Below are 13243 nucleotides of genomic sequence, written 5' to 3' on the forward strand. Positions count from 1 at the left end.
AGTGTGGGAGGAAACCGGAGGACCCGGAGAAAGCCCACGCGGGTCCAGGGAGAACATGCAAAGTCCACACAGGGCGGCCGGACCGGGACGCGAACCGGCGACCTCTGCACTGTGAAGCCGTTGTGCTAACCACTCAACTACCGGACCGCCCTATTATTATTATTATTATTATTATTATTATTATTATTATTATTATTATTATTATTTAAAATAAAAAAATAGGGTCTGTCGGACTTGGTCGTAAGTACGAGTGGTCGCAAGTCGCGCCACCCGTAGTTACCCACCCAGCAAATTGGTCTGGCCCAGCTAAGGGCCACACATGGCAGTGCACACGGCCCACTTAATGATGGTCCTGAAGTGGCCCACATCTGGTATATACAATGCGGGCATAAGCCACAATGTATAACCATATCTTGCCCTGGCTCCTGATGTCAGACGAGGCTCCTGATGTCAGCCATAATTCAACATTAGAGTCATTTATTAATCGAAAAATCAAGCATTAATCAAAAATAAGAACAAGAAGATTATTTGATAACAAAATGGGCATTGGCCTGTACGGGGATGGTACGATCCAGCGTGTCCTGCTCCTGCAATGATGTGGGGGCGAGAGCGCGTAGCTGTTTGTAAGGGCTTTTATTAAGACTGGTAGATGTGACGTAATTGACCGGATGTGTAATGAAACTGAGGTTTAAGATAATAAAACGATGTTTAAAGTGTGTTTGTATTTGTATAGTGAATTGCCTTAACATATCCCCTCTGACAAACAAATTTAACATCGGTACAGGTGACTAAAAAAGGAGGAAAAGAAAATCATAAACTAAAATAACTACCATTAAAATGGAAACACAATATCTAAGTAAAGTAATGTCCTTAGTTACATCAATCAAGTCTTCGTGGCATGGTTTCTTCCGGGCTGGTATTTACCAGGAGGACGAGGAGAAACGATTCTGTTCTGTAACATTTATTTGCAAGCAGACCCCAGGGTGTGACACGGATGAGCAGATGCGCATGTCATCCGAAAAAAGGCATGTGAATCGTTGACGTGGCTCCAGTGTTTCATTGCCGTGCTCCCGGAATATCCTTCACGATCGATGTCCTGGTGAATCCAGACGATCCTCGCAGCTTGTCAACGGTCCATCCCATGTCAGTGTGGCTCTGTGCTTCCCTCGACCATCTTCTCCAGGGTGTAGCCTCTTGTGCTGTGATCCCCGCAGCTGTGCGCCCCACAGCACAAGAGGAAAGGAGACTTGTGGCAGGTCACATGTCGACTGGATGTTTTTTTTTTTTTGGGGGGGGGGGGGTTTCTACACGTAACACATTTCACTCGCTCCGATGGACCATCAAACATCTTCGCTCAGGACGTCCATCTGTCGATACAAACCAGTTTTGTCTTTGGCAACCCTGGTTGTCGGTGCCCAGGAGTTCTCCTCCTCTCGAGAATTCCCCTTCTCTCGATTCTGAAAGTAGCTGGTTAGTGTGGAAACTTTATACAATTCAATTGTCCTTTGGCAACATAAAATTCCTACTTATTTCAAACCGATAAACACGTTAAGGCAAAAATTAGTGCATCCAAAAGATAGGCTACCAAATGAAAAACAAAGTAATGTAGTTTATTCCATACAATGTAAGAATGAAAATTGTAAAGAGCAGTACATTGGGGAGACTCAACAAATTCTCAAAAAAAGACTTTATCAACATCGCAGGGATAATATAAGTGGACCTCAATCGGCAGTACATTTGCACCTAAAAGCTAGCAACCACTCATTTGACGACAATGAGGTTAAAATCTTAGCGAAAGAACATCGATGGTTTGAACGGGGGGTAAAAGAAGCGATTCTTATAAAACAACAAAATCCTTCATTAAACCGGTCTGGTGGGGTGAGGTTCAATTTGGATCGTTCATACAATAGCCTGCTTAGGCAAAACAGGTTAGGCAACTTTCGTAATGCTGATGAGGGTCATTATGCTGATGAGGTGATACCGGTGGGAGTGGGGGTAATAGGCCAGTCGTTAGTCAGGAATGTAGGAACAATCAGTGGGGCCACAGGGAGGGGTCCTCTGCCCCCCCAACCTGAGAGTAGGGACCTATCATAGCTGTGTCCGGCGCCACCATGTCTGGACATTAGGGATATATAAATGGGGCCGATACGACCAGTCAGACTTTATGTTAAGCAGATTCCTTACTTACAGACAGTGTATTGTAGGTGTTCAAATACCTGACATGTTTCGGCGACTACTTCCGCCTTCTGCTTAACATTAGTTATCAAGTAGACAGGATGAATTTAGTACAACGAACAGTCAGAGTTTAGTTCGCTGACGAAGCCTCTTGGATAGGAGGCGAAACGTCCGAAACCTTCACTTTTGTACAGATGACGGCTGAAGGAACCTCATCGATGGACCACTCCTGTACTGACTGAGAGCTTACACAGACGTAATGTATGGAATAAACTACATTACTTTGTTTTTCATTTGGTAGCCTATCTTTTGGATGGACTAATTTCTGCCTTAACGTGTTTATCAGTTTGAAATAAGTCGGAATTTTGTGTTGCCAAAGGACTCTTTGTAGTTTTTCAGAAACTCCTGCAATGTAAGGTACTGCTACTCCTCTCCTTTTTGTATCTTGAGAATTATTGGTTTCATTCCCTATTCTTTCTTTCTGACATTTGTTGAATGACCACTGAGGGTACCCACAGTTAGTGAGTGCTCGCCTGATATGTTTTGACTCCTTTTCTCTACCTTCAATGCTAGTTGGTATTAGTTTAGCCCTCACATCCATCCCATATGATACCTTCTTTTCTGTCTATTATCATTTAATCTGGAGGCAGTTCGGCAGGAAGCAGTCCACGAAGTCCTACATAAATCAGTTCCCTGTACTCTCGAACCTGTCCTTCTTTAATTTGGGCAATAATCATGGAGTCATCAAAGAACTTCCAAAGGTGTACGGTGGAGCAACATAGTTGTTAGGTTCGTTTAACAATATCAAAATCAAGCAGGAATCAAAAGTAGTAACAAAAAGATTATTTAATCTTTGTGGTGGCACATAGTGGAATTGACTTGCACCCAGTGGTGCAGGCCGGCTTTCGCAGATGGTGGAGTGCGCGGCCGAGTTGTTTGGGAGAGCTTTTGTTAAAGACCGGCAGGATATGTTGTCATTGATTGGATGTATAATGAAACAGAGACCCGAGAAAAGAAAAGGATTTTAAGAAAATACAATTATATTTACAATGTGTACATATAGTGGATTTGCCTTTGCATATCCCCGCTTACAAACATATTTAACATTGGTACAGGTGAATAAAAAAGAGGAAAATTGCAAAATAAAACAATTATGTACAATCAAAATGGAAACAATATCTAAGTCAGAGGTTGGGAACCTGTGGCCTGCGAGCTATATATGGCGCTTTTGATGATCGCATCTAGCTCGCCGATAATACTAAATACATATTCTCGCTTTTTCGCTGTTCATTTCCAGTTTGGGCGGCAGTTGGCGGAAACCACAATTATGATTGGATAATACTGACCTAGGTTGGTGGAAAGCGCAGTTTTGATTGGATAATACTGGCCGTTGTTGAAAAAGGTAAATGCCTCTTTTAAAGAAGCCAGACGAGTTTAAAAAATGACGAGTGATATCGTACACTTCTGGAAGCCTCTTGGATAGGAGGCGAAACATCCGAAACCTTCACTTTTGTACAGATGACGGCTGAAGAAACCTTTTCATCGATGGACCACTCCTGTACGATTGAGATTTTACACAGACGTAGATTAGTGGTTGCAACAAATAGTGCAGTTTCTTGGATTAGAATCGAAACGTCCAACACCTTCAAAGAAGTACACATGACGGCTCAAGAAACCTTTTCATAGATGAACCACTAATCTAGTTTGGGGGTCACTGCCCCGAGTGCGCCGACCACCACAGGCACGACTGTCACCTTTACCTGCCAGGGTCTCTCCAGCTCCTCTCTGAGCCCTTGATATTTCTCGAGTTTCTCATGTTCCTTCATTCTGAGGTTTCCATCACTCGGACCGATACATCCACGACAACGGCTGCCCTTTAGCTATGACCACGATATCTGGTTGGTTGGCCATTACCATCTTGTCAGTCTATATCTGGAAGTCCCACAGGATCGTTGCTCGGTCATGCTCTACCACCTTGGGAGGTGGTTTCCCCATTTTGACCTTGCGTTTCCAGTCCATACTCCGTTTAGATCTGTCACGTTCCGAACGAGGCAGACAGCAGCCGACTAGTCGGAACGAAATGTCTGGATCCCCAAGCAAGCGACAGAGACAGAGGTCCGTGCAGGATGATTTATTAAAGGACAATCGACATCACTATGTCTGGACAGTAAATTTGCTGACAAAGCGAAACTTCCGACACCTTAAAAGAAGTACAGATGACAGCTGAAAAAAACTTTTCATCGATGGACCACTCCCGTACGACTGAGAGCTTACACAAACGTTAATTTTGCCGTGTTTTTTTTTCTTTCATGTGAAATTCCTTCAACTTCATTGCCCCCTTGTTTTCTTTACATTATTGTTATTTTGCAGTTTGTTTTCATTTTTTTTGGTAATATATCTGCTGCCATCAAACAACACCAACCTTTTTCGGACTGACGCAGCGCAGCACACACGTGTTCAAACCCTGCTCATACAATTTGCATATACACAAACGTCGCACAAATTATTTAACTCTTGAAACTCTGATGGGAAGTTAGGTATCCCACATTGAACTTAACTCTAACACAACTCGTGAACAGCATCAATGTGCTATTTAGTGCTCTCCCGGTTCGTTATAGCCCCAGTCACGAACCTAAAACGGATTGGGTCCTCGACCAAACAAGCCCCCGGTGAAAACACGCTGCGTAATGCTGGACCGAATGGAGTAGCCTTTGCGTAACTGCATCCAGCGGAATAGCATGTGCAAAATTTTTACCTGTTTTGAAACACAGCCGTTTCACCAAACGGCTTTCCTGGCCAAAGAAAACCTTCCAAAACTCGAAACGGTATTGAATGAAGTCATACCTTACTTTTGGTCTGCTTTGACAGCTGCCTTGTTTCAAAGTCATAATCGACAAGTCACGTCACAAGTCACGACAAGGCAACTGGCAAAACTTGAAAGTGGACTTGCGATAGTTGAGACTCCGGGACTTTCGGCAACAAATGTTAGGTTCATTTAACAATAGAAAAAATCAAGCAGGAATCAAAAATAGGAACAAAAAGATTATTTAATCTTTGGAGCGGCACATAATGGAATTGACTTACACCCACTGGTGCAGGTCGGCTCTCACATATGATGGAGGAGCGCGGGCAAGCTGTTTGCCAGAGCTTTTGTAAAATACCGCCGCAATGTGCCGTCATTGACTGGATGTATAATAAAAACAGAGGACTGAGAAAGTAAAAGGATGTTAAGAAAATAAAACAATGTTTACAATGTGTTCGTATAGTGAATTGCCTTAACAGTAGCTGAAGTCTGCGGTGTAGAAAGTGAACAGGAATCCATGATATGAGGTGTGGTGGTCCGGCGTGCTGCAGCTTGTCCAACAGCAGATGGGGCTGGATGGTATTGCAGGCACGAGAATATGATCCTCACAGTGCTCCCAGACTTCTCCAGGTGTGACAGCACAGAGTAGAGGTAATGCCGTTCTTCACGTTGTTGCTGGGCTGGTAGGCAAACTGCAGTGGTAATGATGATAAGGACCCGTCATTGATGTCACAAAGTAGCATTCAATGATTTTGGAACTCGCATTTACAAAGTGACCCGCGCCGTCCTACATTAAGATGTATTAGAGCGCCTTAGGGTCGTGAAATCTGGTAGCTTTGTCTTTTCCCATTTTGGAAGGGATAATTCTTTAACTGTCCACCGATTGGGTTGGTTTGCTAGCCATTCAAGTATTACTTACCATGTCACAGTTGAGAGGTTGGGGTAATCTAGTCTAAATCTCTGCTGTCCATTTGCATATGTAAGCACGGCTTTGACCCTACGGCTAGGCTGTGAAAGGACACTTAACAGCATAGCAAATTGTTCGAAAGGTGTACCAGTTATATGAGCATTGTGATGTCACGAGAGGCTGTGTGCTGGAGGGCAAATACATTCCCCTAAAATGGCTCCACCCAGAGAGAGTCTTGGCCCCATCTGGTGGAAGGCAGCAATTAAAACCACACACCTGCAGCTGATCAGGGCGGGATTGGCAGGCAAGGCTCTTAAGGCAGAGAGCGTCTGAGTGTGGAGCTTGGGGGAAGACAAGCTCGATTGCTGTGCTCTGTGAAGAAGTTGATTGCTGCGTGGAACTCATTGCGAGTTGGGACCACACGATAGGACACTGGATTTGGACCTTGCTAAAGGTGGCTAGGCTACATGAGGAGGACGTCAAGAGGGGTGAGGCCTAGAGACTCTTGGAAAAGAACTCCGTCTTCAGTTTTACTTCAGAAGAGACTTTATTTTGATTTAAGTATTGGAAGAGACACTATTCAAACCTTTGTTGCTTGTGAATTCCCCCGGAAACCCTTGATTAAAACCTTTGTGTGTATCTAAACCTGTCGTCCACTGCACTTCTTGTCCTGTCCCTCTCATGATATCACAGCATATTCATTTACTTTCATTCCTTTCATAACTTTGCTGCTGTGAAATGTAAATTTCTCCACTGCAAGACTAATAAAGGCCAATCCAATTATTTTAGAATTTGTCACTTTAGAAGTGGTCCTCATTATTTTGACTGTGACTGGACATGTAATTGGCCGCTGTACATGATACATCATACGCATGACCTTGTTTTTCTTTGCAGGTGTGGACATGTGTGGTCGCACAGTGATGGTTTTGGTGGGAAGAAACATTCCAGTAACCGTCATCGACCTTGAGAAGGTGCCACTTTGTCAATACTGTGACATTCTTTCTAGATAGTGTCTGCAAAGACACCTTTTAAGTCTAACTTTAATATTATATCAAATTAAAAATACAAATAGTATAAAAGGAATAGTAAATTATTTTAATTGATGTCCTTTGTAATGCAATTTGAGTACTCTTGTTTGAGAGTGATCGAGCATATTCTGATACACAAATTGCATTTTCATTGCTATCCACCCCTCATAAAAAACAATTTGCGACACTAAAAGACTAAAAGACCTGAAACTCATGACAAAAAGTTACCGGACACCAGGGCAGACAACTCTGAAAAGTTGCCTGCCCAGCCATAAAGTTGCCTGCCCCATTTTTCACAACTTGAAACACAATCCCACGACTAATCGCAAAAAAAAAAAAAGTCGCACCAGTTGTCGTTTGTCCATACACTGTTCGGCATGTTACACAATGAAATGTTTGCGTTGCATCGTCTGCTACAAGCCACGTGAACTCCTCTTTCCACGATGCTTTTAATGTACGTTTACGTTTTGTAGCGTCATAAATTTTGTCAGCTTATTTTGCTTTCTTCTGGGGCTAAGGTTTTGGCTTGATTCCTAACCAATTATCCATTTATATTCGATGCAGGCTTCTGATTGGCTGCCGAGTATGCAAATTGCCAAACGCACCAAAATTTCCAAACCGTACAAATATTTCAAAATGGGAATAAAGCAAACGTTTGATTTGAAAAAAAATATATATATATATATATAAAATATAAAAAAATATATATATATATATATATATATATATATATATATATATATATATACAGTAAAGTCTCGTTATATCGATATCGGATATATCGATACTATTTCTATGCACGCAAGGAGAAAATTACATGCGCGCAGGGTCGGATATATCGATAGTCCCGGTTATATCGATATGGTCTGGCTGGCTATATCGATATAACGAGACTTTACTATATATATATATATAGTGATATCATGAGAGGCTAGCTCTCAGCGGGACAGGACAAGAAGCGCAATGGGCGACAGGTTTGAATACAAAGGTTTTACTAAAGGGTTTCAGGGGGAATTCACAAGCAACAAAGGCAAGAATAGTGTCTCTTCCAATACTTAAATCATAATAAAGTCTCTTCTGAGGTAAAACTGAAGACAGAGTTCTTTTCCATGTGGTTCTAGGCCTCACCCCTCTTGATGTCCTTCTCAGGTCGCCGAGCCCCCTTTAGCAAGGGTCCAAATCCAGTGTTCTGCCGTATGGTCCCAACTGGCAATGAGTTCCACACAGCAATCAGTTTCTCCACAGAGCACAGCAACAGAGCTTGTCTTCCCCGCCCTGCACACTCAGAGGCTTTCTGCCTTAAAAGCCTTGCTTGCCAATCAAGCCGTGATCAGCCACAGGTGTGGGGTTTTAATTGCTGCCTTCCACCAGATGGGGCCAAAACTCTCTCTGGGTGAAGCCATCTTAGGGGAATGTACTTGCCCTCCAGGACGCAGCCTCTCGTGACATCACAATATATATATACAGTAAAGTCTCGTTATATCGATATCGGATATATCGATAGTCCCGGTTATATCGATACTATTTCTATGCACGCACTGAGAAAATTACATGCAAACAGGGTCGGATATATCGATAGTCCCGGTTATATCGATATTTTTTCGGACTCCCTTGAATATCGATATAACGAGACTTTACTGTATATTTTTTTTTTCTTGAAAAAGTTGTCGGCCACCCGGGCAGAGATGTTCTGTAAGTTGTTCGCCCGACGTAAAAGTTGCACGCCCCTGGCGTCCGGGCAGACGTTACTTCAGACACTGATATACATACATACAGTCATACCTTGGCTTACGAACGCCTTGGTTACCGAACTTTTCAGTTTACGAACGTTAAATTCACGAAAATGTAATCTTGGCAGATGAACTATTTTTCAGGATACAGACCGAGCGCCACAATGAGTGATGTGTGACGTTCTCCTAACAAGGAAATGTCAGCCGACTTTTTTTTGTCCTGTATTCCCCTTCCCCAGTCTTCGTTTAAAGCCGTATGTGATTCTAACGCATAACGCAGCAGTTGGTAGCGGGGGTTACAGAAACAGATCTGCAAATAAAAATAGATGGGCAGACAACAGAGAGAGAGTGAGAGAGTGAGAAAATGGATAGAAAACTGAAATTTGGACTTGTTTGAACTTTATTGTTAGTTCAAAGGCAGAGTGTAGACTGCAAGGTTAAATAATCCAAGATGGCGCCCGAGTAGGCAGCCTCAGCAAGTGCTCTCATGAGCCTTGCTTTTTTTGGTTGTTTTTGTCTTGTTTTGTGTTTTCTTTTGTCACTTTGTGTTGTTGTGCATCGTGTGGAACGGATACAGATTGTTTTTCAGCATTTTTGACCACGACATTCATCAAGGAGGAGACTGTGCTGAGCGGTTGCGCCTTTTCGGCAGCATGAATATGCCAGTACTGTTTTTGAATGGGAGGAATGTCGGAGCCATTCGACTGCCATCGCTGGACACCAAAGGGGCCATTGTGCTTTTTTGCGCCTGTAATGGGCAGCATCTTCACAGCCCCGCTTTGTTTAGCGGAAAGGTCAGTGCTGTTGGACAGTCTGCGGCTGGATGAATGCATGCATGGCTTGAGGAACCCGCGATAAGAAGAAAGGAGCGTCAGCGCAGACGCCGATGCGTATGTGGAACTGTTGCGGCTTGGAATTGAAGCAGATTTATGTGGAACAGGAGATGTGAGACAATCTCTTTTCGTCAATGGATGCTACAGCTGCGTGTTTGCTTTCAACATTTAGCTTGTAGTCGACGTGCACATTCCACCATGATGTCCCTGATCCACTGGTACATAGACGCTTTGATCCTCTCCTCTTTCATCTAGAACTGCTTCATGTCATCACAAAGAGGGTACAGCAAGTCCTGAAGAATGAATGTCTCTCTGTGTCTTTGTTTTGTCATATTGTCTCTATGCTGTCATATTATTTATTTAGTTTTTTTTTTGTTCTTTTGACTTCAAGACGGCGCCGCAGGAGTGGCTGCCTTTCCAGCAGCTCATGTATTTTGTTTTTCTACTCTCATTCCTTTCATCACTTTGCTGCTGTGAAATGTAAATTTCTCCACTGTGAGACTAATAAAGGCATATCCAATCCAATCAGGCTCCACAAATAACCCGCACAAGCCATCTGTACATTTGATGCAAAAAGCGATCAATCCAGCTAAACTTAACACAATTGACGAGGAACTAGGTAAAATTATCGCAGAGAAAGCACGGGTACTTCACTCGGATATCGTCAAGAGGCAACCTGGAAGTTCGTCATCCATTGATGATTTCAAGGCTAGCCACGGATGGTTCGAGAACTTTAAGGGTCGTACAGGGATTCATAGTGTCATTCGTCATGGTGAGGCAGCCAATTCTGACGATAAAGCTGCCGAAGCTTACAAGGAATCATTGCTCAAGTCAAGTCATTGTCAAAGAAGGCGAAGTTCCTCATCAATAATAATAATAATAATAATAATACATTTCATGTATGAGCGCCTTTCAAAACTCTCAAGGACACTTTACAGTCACAGGATATTTTTTGTGCGGGTGAGCAGTGGCAGCCACAAGCGCCAACGTTCACTGAACCCGGAAGTAACAAAGTAAAAAAAACAAATAAATAATATGACAGGCGGCCCGGTAGTCGAGTGGTTAGCACACCGGCTTCACAGTGCAGAGGTCGCCGGTTCGCGTCCCGGTCCAGCCTCCCTGTGTGGAGTTTGCATGTTCTCCCCGGACCCGCGTGGGTTTTCTCCGGGTCCTCCGGTTTCCTCCCACACTCAAAAAACATTCATGGCAGGCAGATTGACCACTCCAAATTGTCCCTAGGTGTGAGTGTGAGAGTGACTGTTGTACGTCTTTGTGTGCCCTGCGATTGGCTGGCAACCAATTCAGGGTGTCCCCCGCCTCGTGCCCGAAGACAGCTGAGATAGGCTCCAGCAACCCCCGCGACCCTAATGAGGAATAAGCGGTACGGAAAATGAGATGAGATGAAATAATATGACAACACAAAGAGAGAGAGTCATTCATTCTTCAGCACTTTCTGTCCCCTTTGTGACATGAAGCAGTTCTAGATGAAAGCGGAGAGGATCAGCAGTGGATCAAGTACGTCTTAGTTGAATATGCACGTCTACTACAAGCTAAATGTTGAAAGCAAACACGCAGCTGTAGCATCCATTGACGAAAGGAGATTGTCTCACATCTCCTGTCCCACATAAATACGCTTCAATTCCAAGCCGCGACATTTCCACATACGCATCGGCGCTCTGCACTGACGCTCCTTTCTTCTTATCGCGGGCTCCTCAAGCCATGCATCCATCCAGCCGCAGACTGTCCAACAGCACCGACCTTTCCGCTGAACAAAGCGGGGCTGTGAAGATGCCCATTACAGGCGGAAAAAGAGCACAATCGCTCCGGAGCTGTCCAGTGATGACAGTCAAAGGGCACCGACATTCCTCCCATTCAAAAACAGTACAGGCATATAAAATCTCCTGTTTTATATATTGTTGCATTAAACTGTTGTTCTTCCTGGTTCATTGCTTCTACGGGTGTTGATGGAAGAGGATGGTTAAATTATCAGGGAGCCAGGTGTAGAACAGAAAGTTGGTTTAATCTTGAAGGGAGCGGAGACATTGTGGTGTCGTCTCAGGCGGAGGCATGGAGAGAGAGAGAGAGAGAGAGAGAGAGAGAGAGAGAGAGAGAGAGAGAGAGAGAGAGAGAGAGAGAGAGAGAGAGAGAGAGAGAGAGAGAGAGAGAGAGAGAGAGAGAGAGAGAGAGAGAGAGAGAGAGAGAGAGAGAAAGGACTGCGGGAGTACAGTGAGACCTCAACTTATGAACTTAATTGGTTCCCAGACAGAGTGTGTCAGGTGAAAAGTGTGTATTTAAAAAAAATTCCCATAGGAAACCATTAAAATGGGAATAATCCGTTTCCGGGTTTCCATAAAATATAGTTTTTAACTAAGCCTTAAAACTACACACAACATACCTTATTCTATGTATAATAAATGTGCTATTGTATTGTAATGAAAGAAATACACTGCATTGTATCATAAAGTCACAAAGAGAGGCACATTACATGAGGACTGTAATTAAAGAAATAAACTGTGCTGGAAAATAAAGTTTTATTTACCTTTTTGATGGTCGTTGATGGCTTATGGAAGGAGAGTCACCTTCCATAAGGACTGTTGGTAACTTAACCTCTGGTGTGGCTTCTCTTCATTTTTCTTTGGAGACTCCTCATCATTTTTAATGATTGAAAACCTCTTAATTGACACCTGCTTTCTGACTTGTAAGGTCTTACGAATCTGAGGCGTCACATTATCGTTCATCATGTTGATGATTGTCATAGCCAGTCTTCTCTGGATGGAACTGTTCGGTAAAAGCCTGCACATCATTCCACTTTGCCAACATTGCCTTCTCCACCTCGCCCTCAGATGTTCTCGAACCATCCGTTACTGGCTTTAAAATCCTCAATAAGCGGCGAACTTTCAGGTTGGCGCATGGCGATATCGGCGTGAATTAGCCGTGCTTTCTCGCATAAAATAGCTTTACTCATGCTGTCGCCGGATAGCTGATTTTTGTGAATCCAAATTAACAGAAGTTTTTCAACTTCTTCGATTGCCCGAGACCGTCGCTTTGAGAGCACGGAAACACCTTTTGCAACAGACGCACCTTTGATGGCTTCTCTGTTCCGGAGAATGGGAGCAATGGTGGACTTAGCATAGCCGTGCTCGGCCACTAAATCACACAAACGCACACCTCGTTCGTGTTTTTCAATTATCTCAGTATTAGAATCAGAATACCTTTATTCGTCCCACAATGGGAAATTTGCAGTCCACAGCAGCAATTGAAAAGGGATGGGGTAGGGGTGGGGGTGAAAGGATAGAAAACAAGATATTCTAAGCATAACAAAATAAAGTGTCAACTGTATACTGTGCAGATGTAAATGTGCAAAACCGTTCCATAAGAAAAACTGTACATAGTGCAGAATCAAGAAATGCATTTTGATATATTGCAACAACCCATATTTACAAGTGTCCAGTTTTTTTCTTTTTTCACATGTGATCATTGATAATTGTGAAGCCTGACAGCAGTCGGTAGGAACGAGCGGCGGTACCTCTCCTTCTTGCAGCGCGGGTGTAATAGTCTCTGGCTAAAGGAGCCCATTGCTGTCAGTGTGGGCAGGAGGGGGTGGGAGGGGCTGTCCATAATAGCTTTTAGTTTAGCTAGCGTCCGTCTGTTGCCCACCTCCTCCAGAGAGTCCAGCGAGCAGCCCACGACAGAACTGGCCCGCTTGACAAGGCGCTCCAGTCTTTTTCTGTCCCGGGTGGTGATGCTGCCTGACCAGCAGACAATGC

The 13243-nt window shown here is 43.6% G+C and overlaps 1 protein-coding gene across 1 annotated transcript in view; it reads left to right on the plus strand.

Annotated features, from left to right (window-relative positions):
* Positions 1-13243, plus strand: part of gdap2 (ganglioside induced differentiation associated protein 2) — a 127446-nt gene that overhangs the window by 37361 nt on the left and 76842 nt on the right. Inside the window, exon 10 of the mRNA XM_089003356.1 lies at positions 6780-6856. Coding sequence (XP_088859482.1) covers positions 6780-6856 — 77 coding nt within the window. The remainder of the gene's footprint in view (positions 1-6779; positions 6857-13243) is intronic.

This window comes from Hippocampus bargibanti, linkage group LG08 (genome assembly GCF_051943395.1).
Source record: "Hippocampus bargibanti isolate YZ-2025 linkage group LG08, ASM5194339v1, whole genome shotgun sequence".
In the NCBI taxonomy this organism is placed as follows: domain Eukaryota; kingdom Metazoa; phylum Chordata; class Actinopteri; order Syngnathiformes; family Syngnathidae; genus Hippocampus; species Hippocampus bargibanti.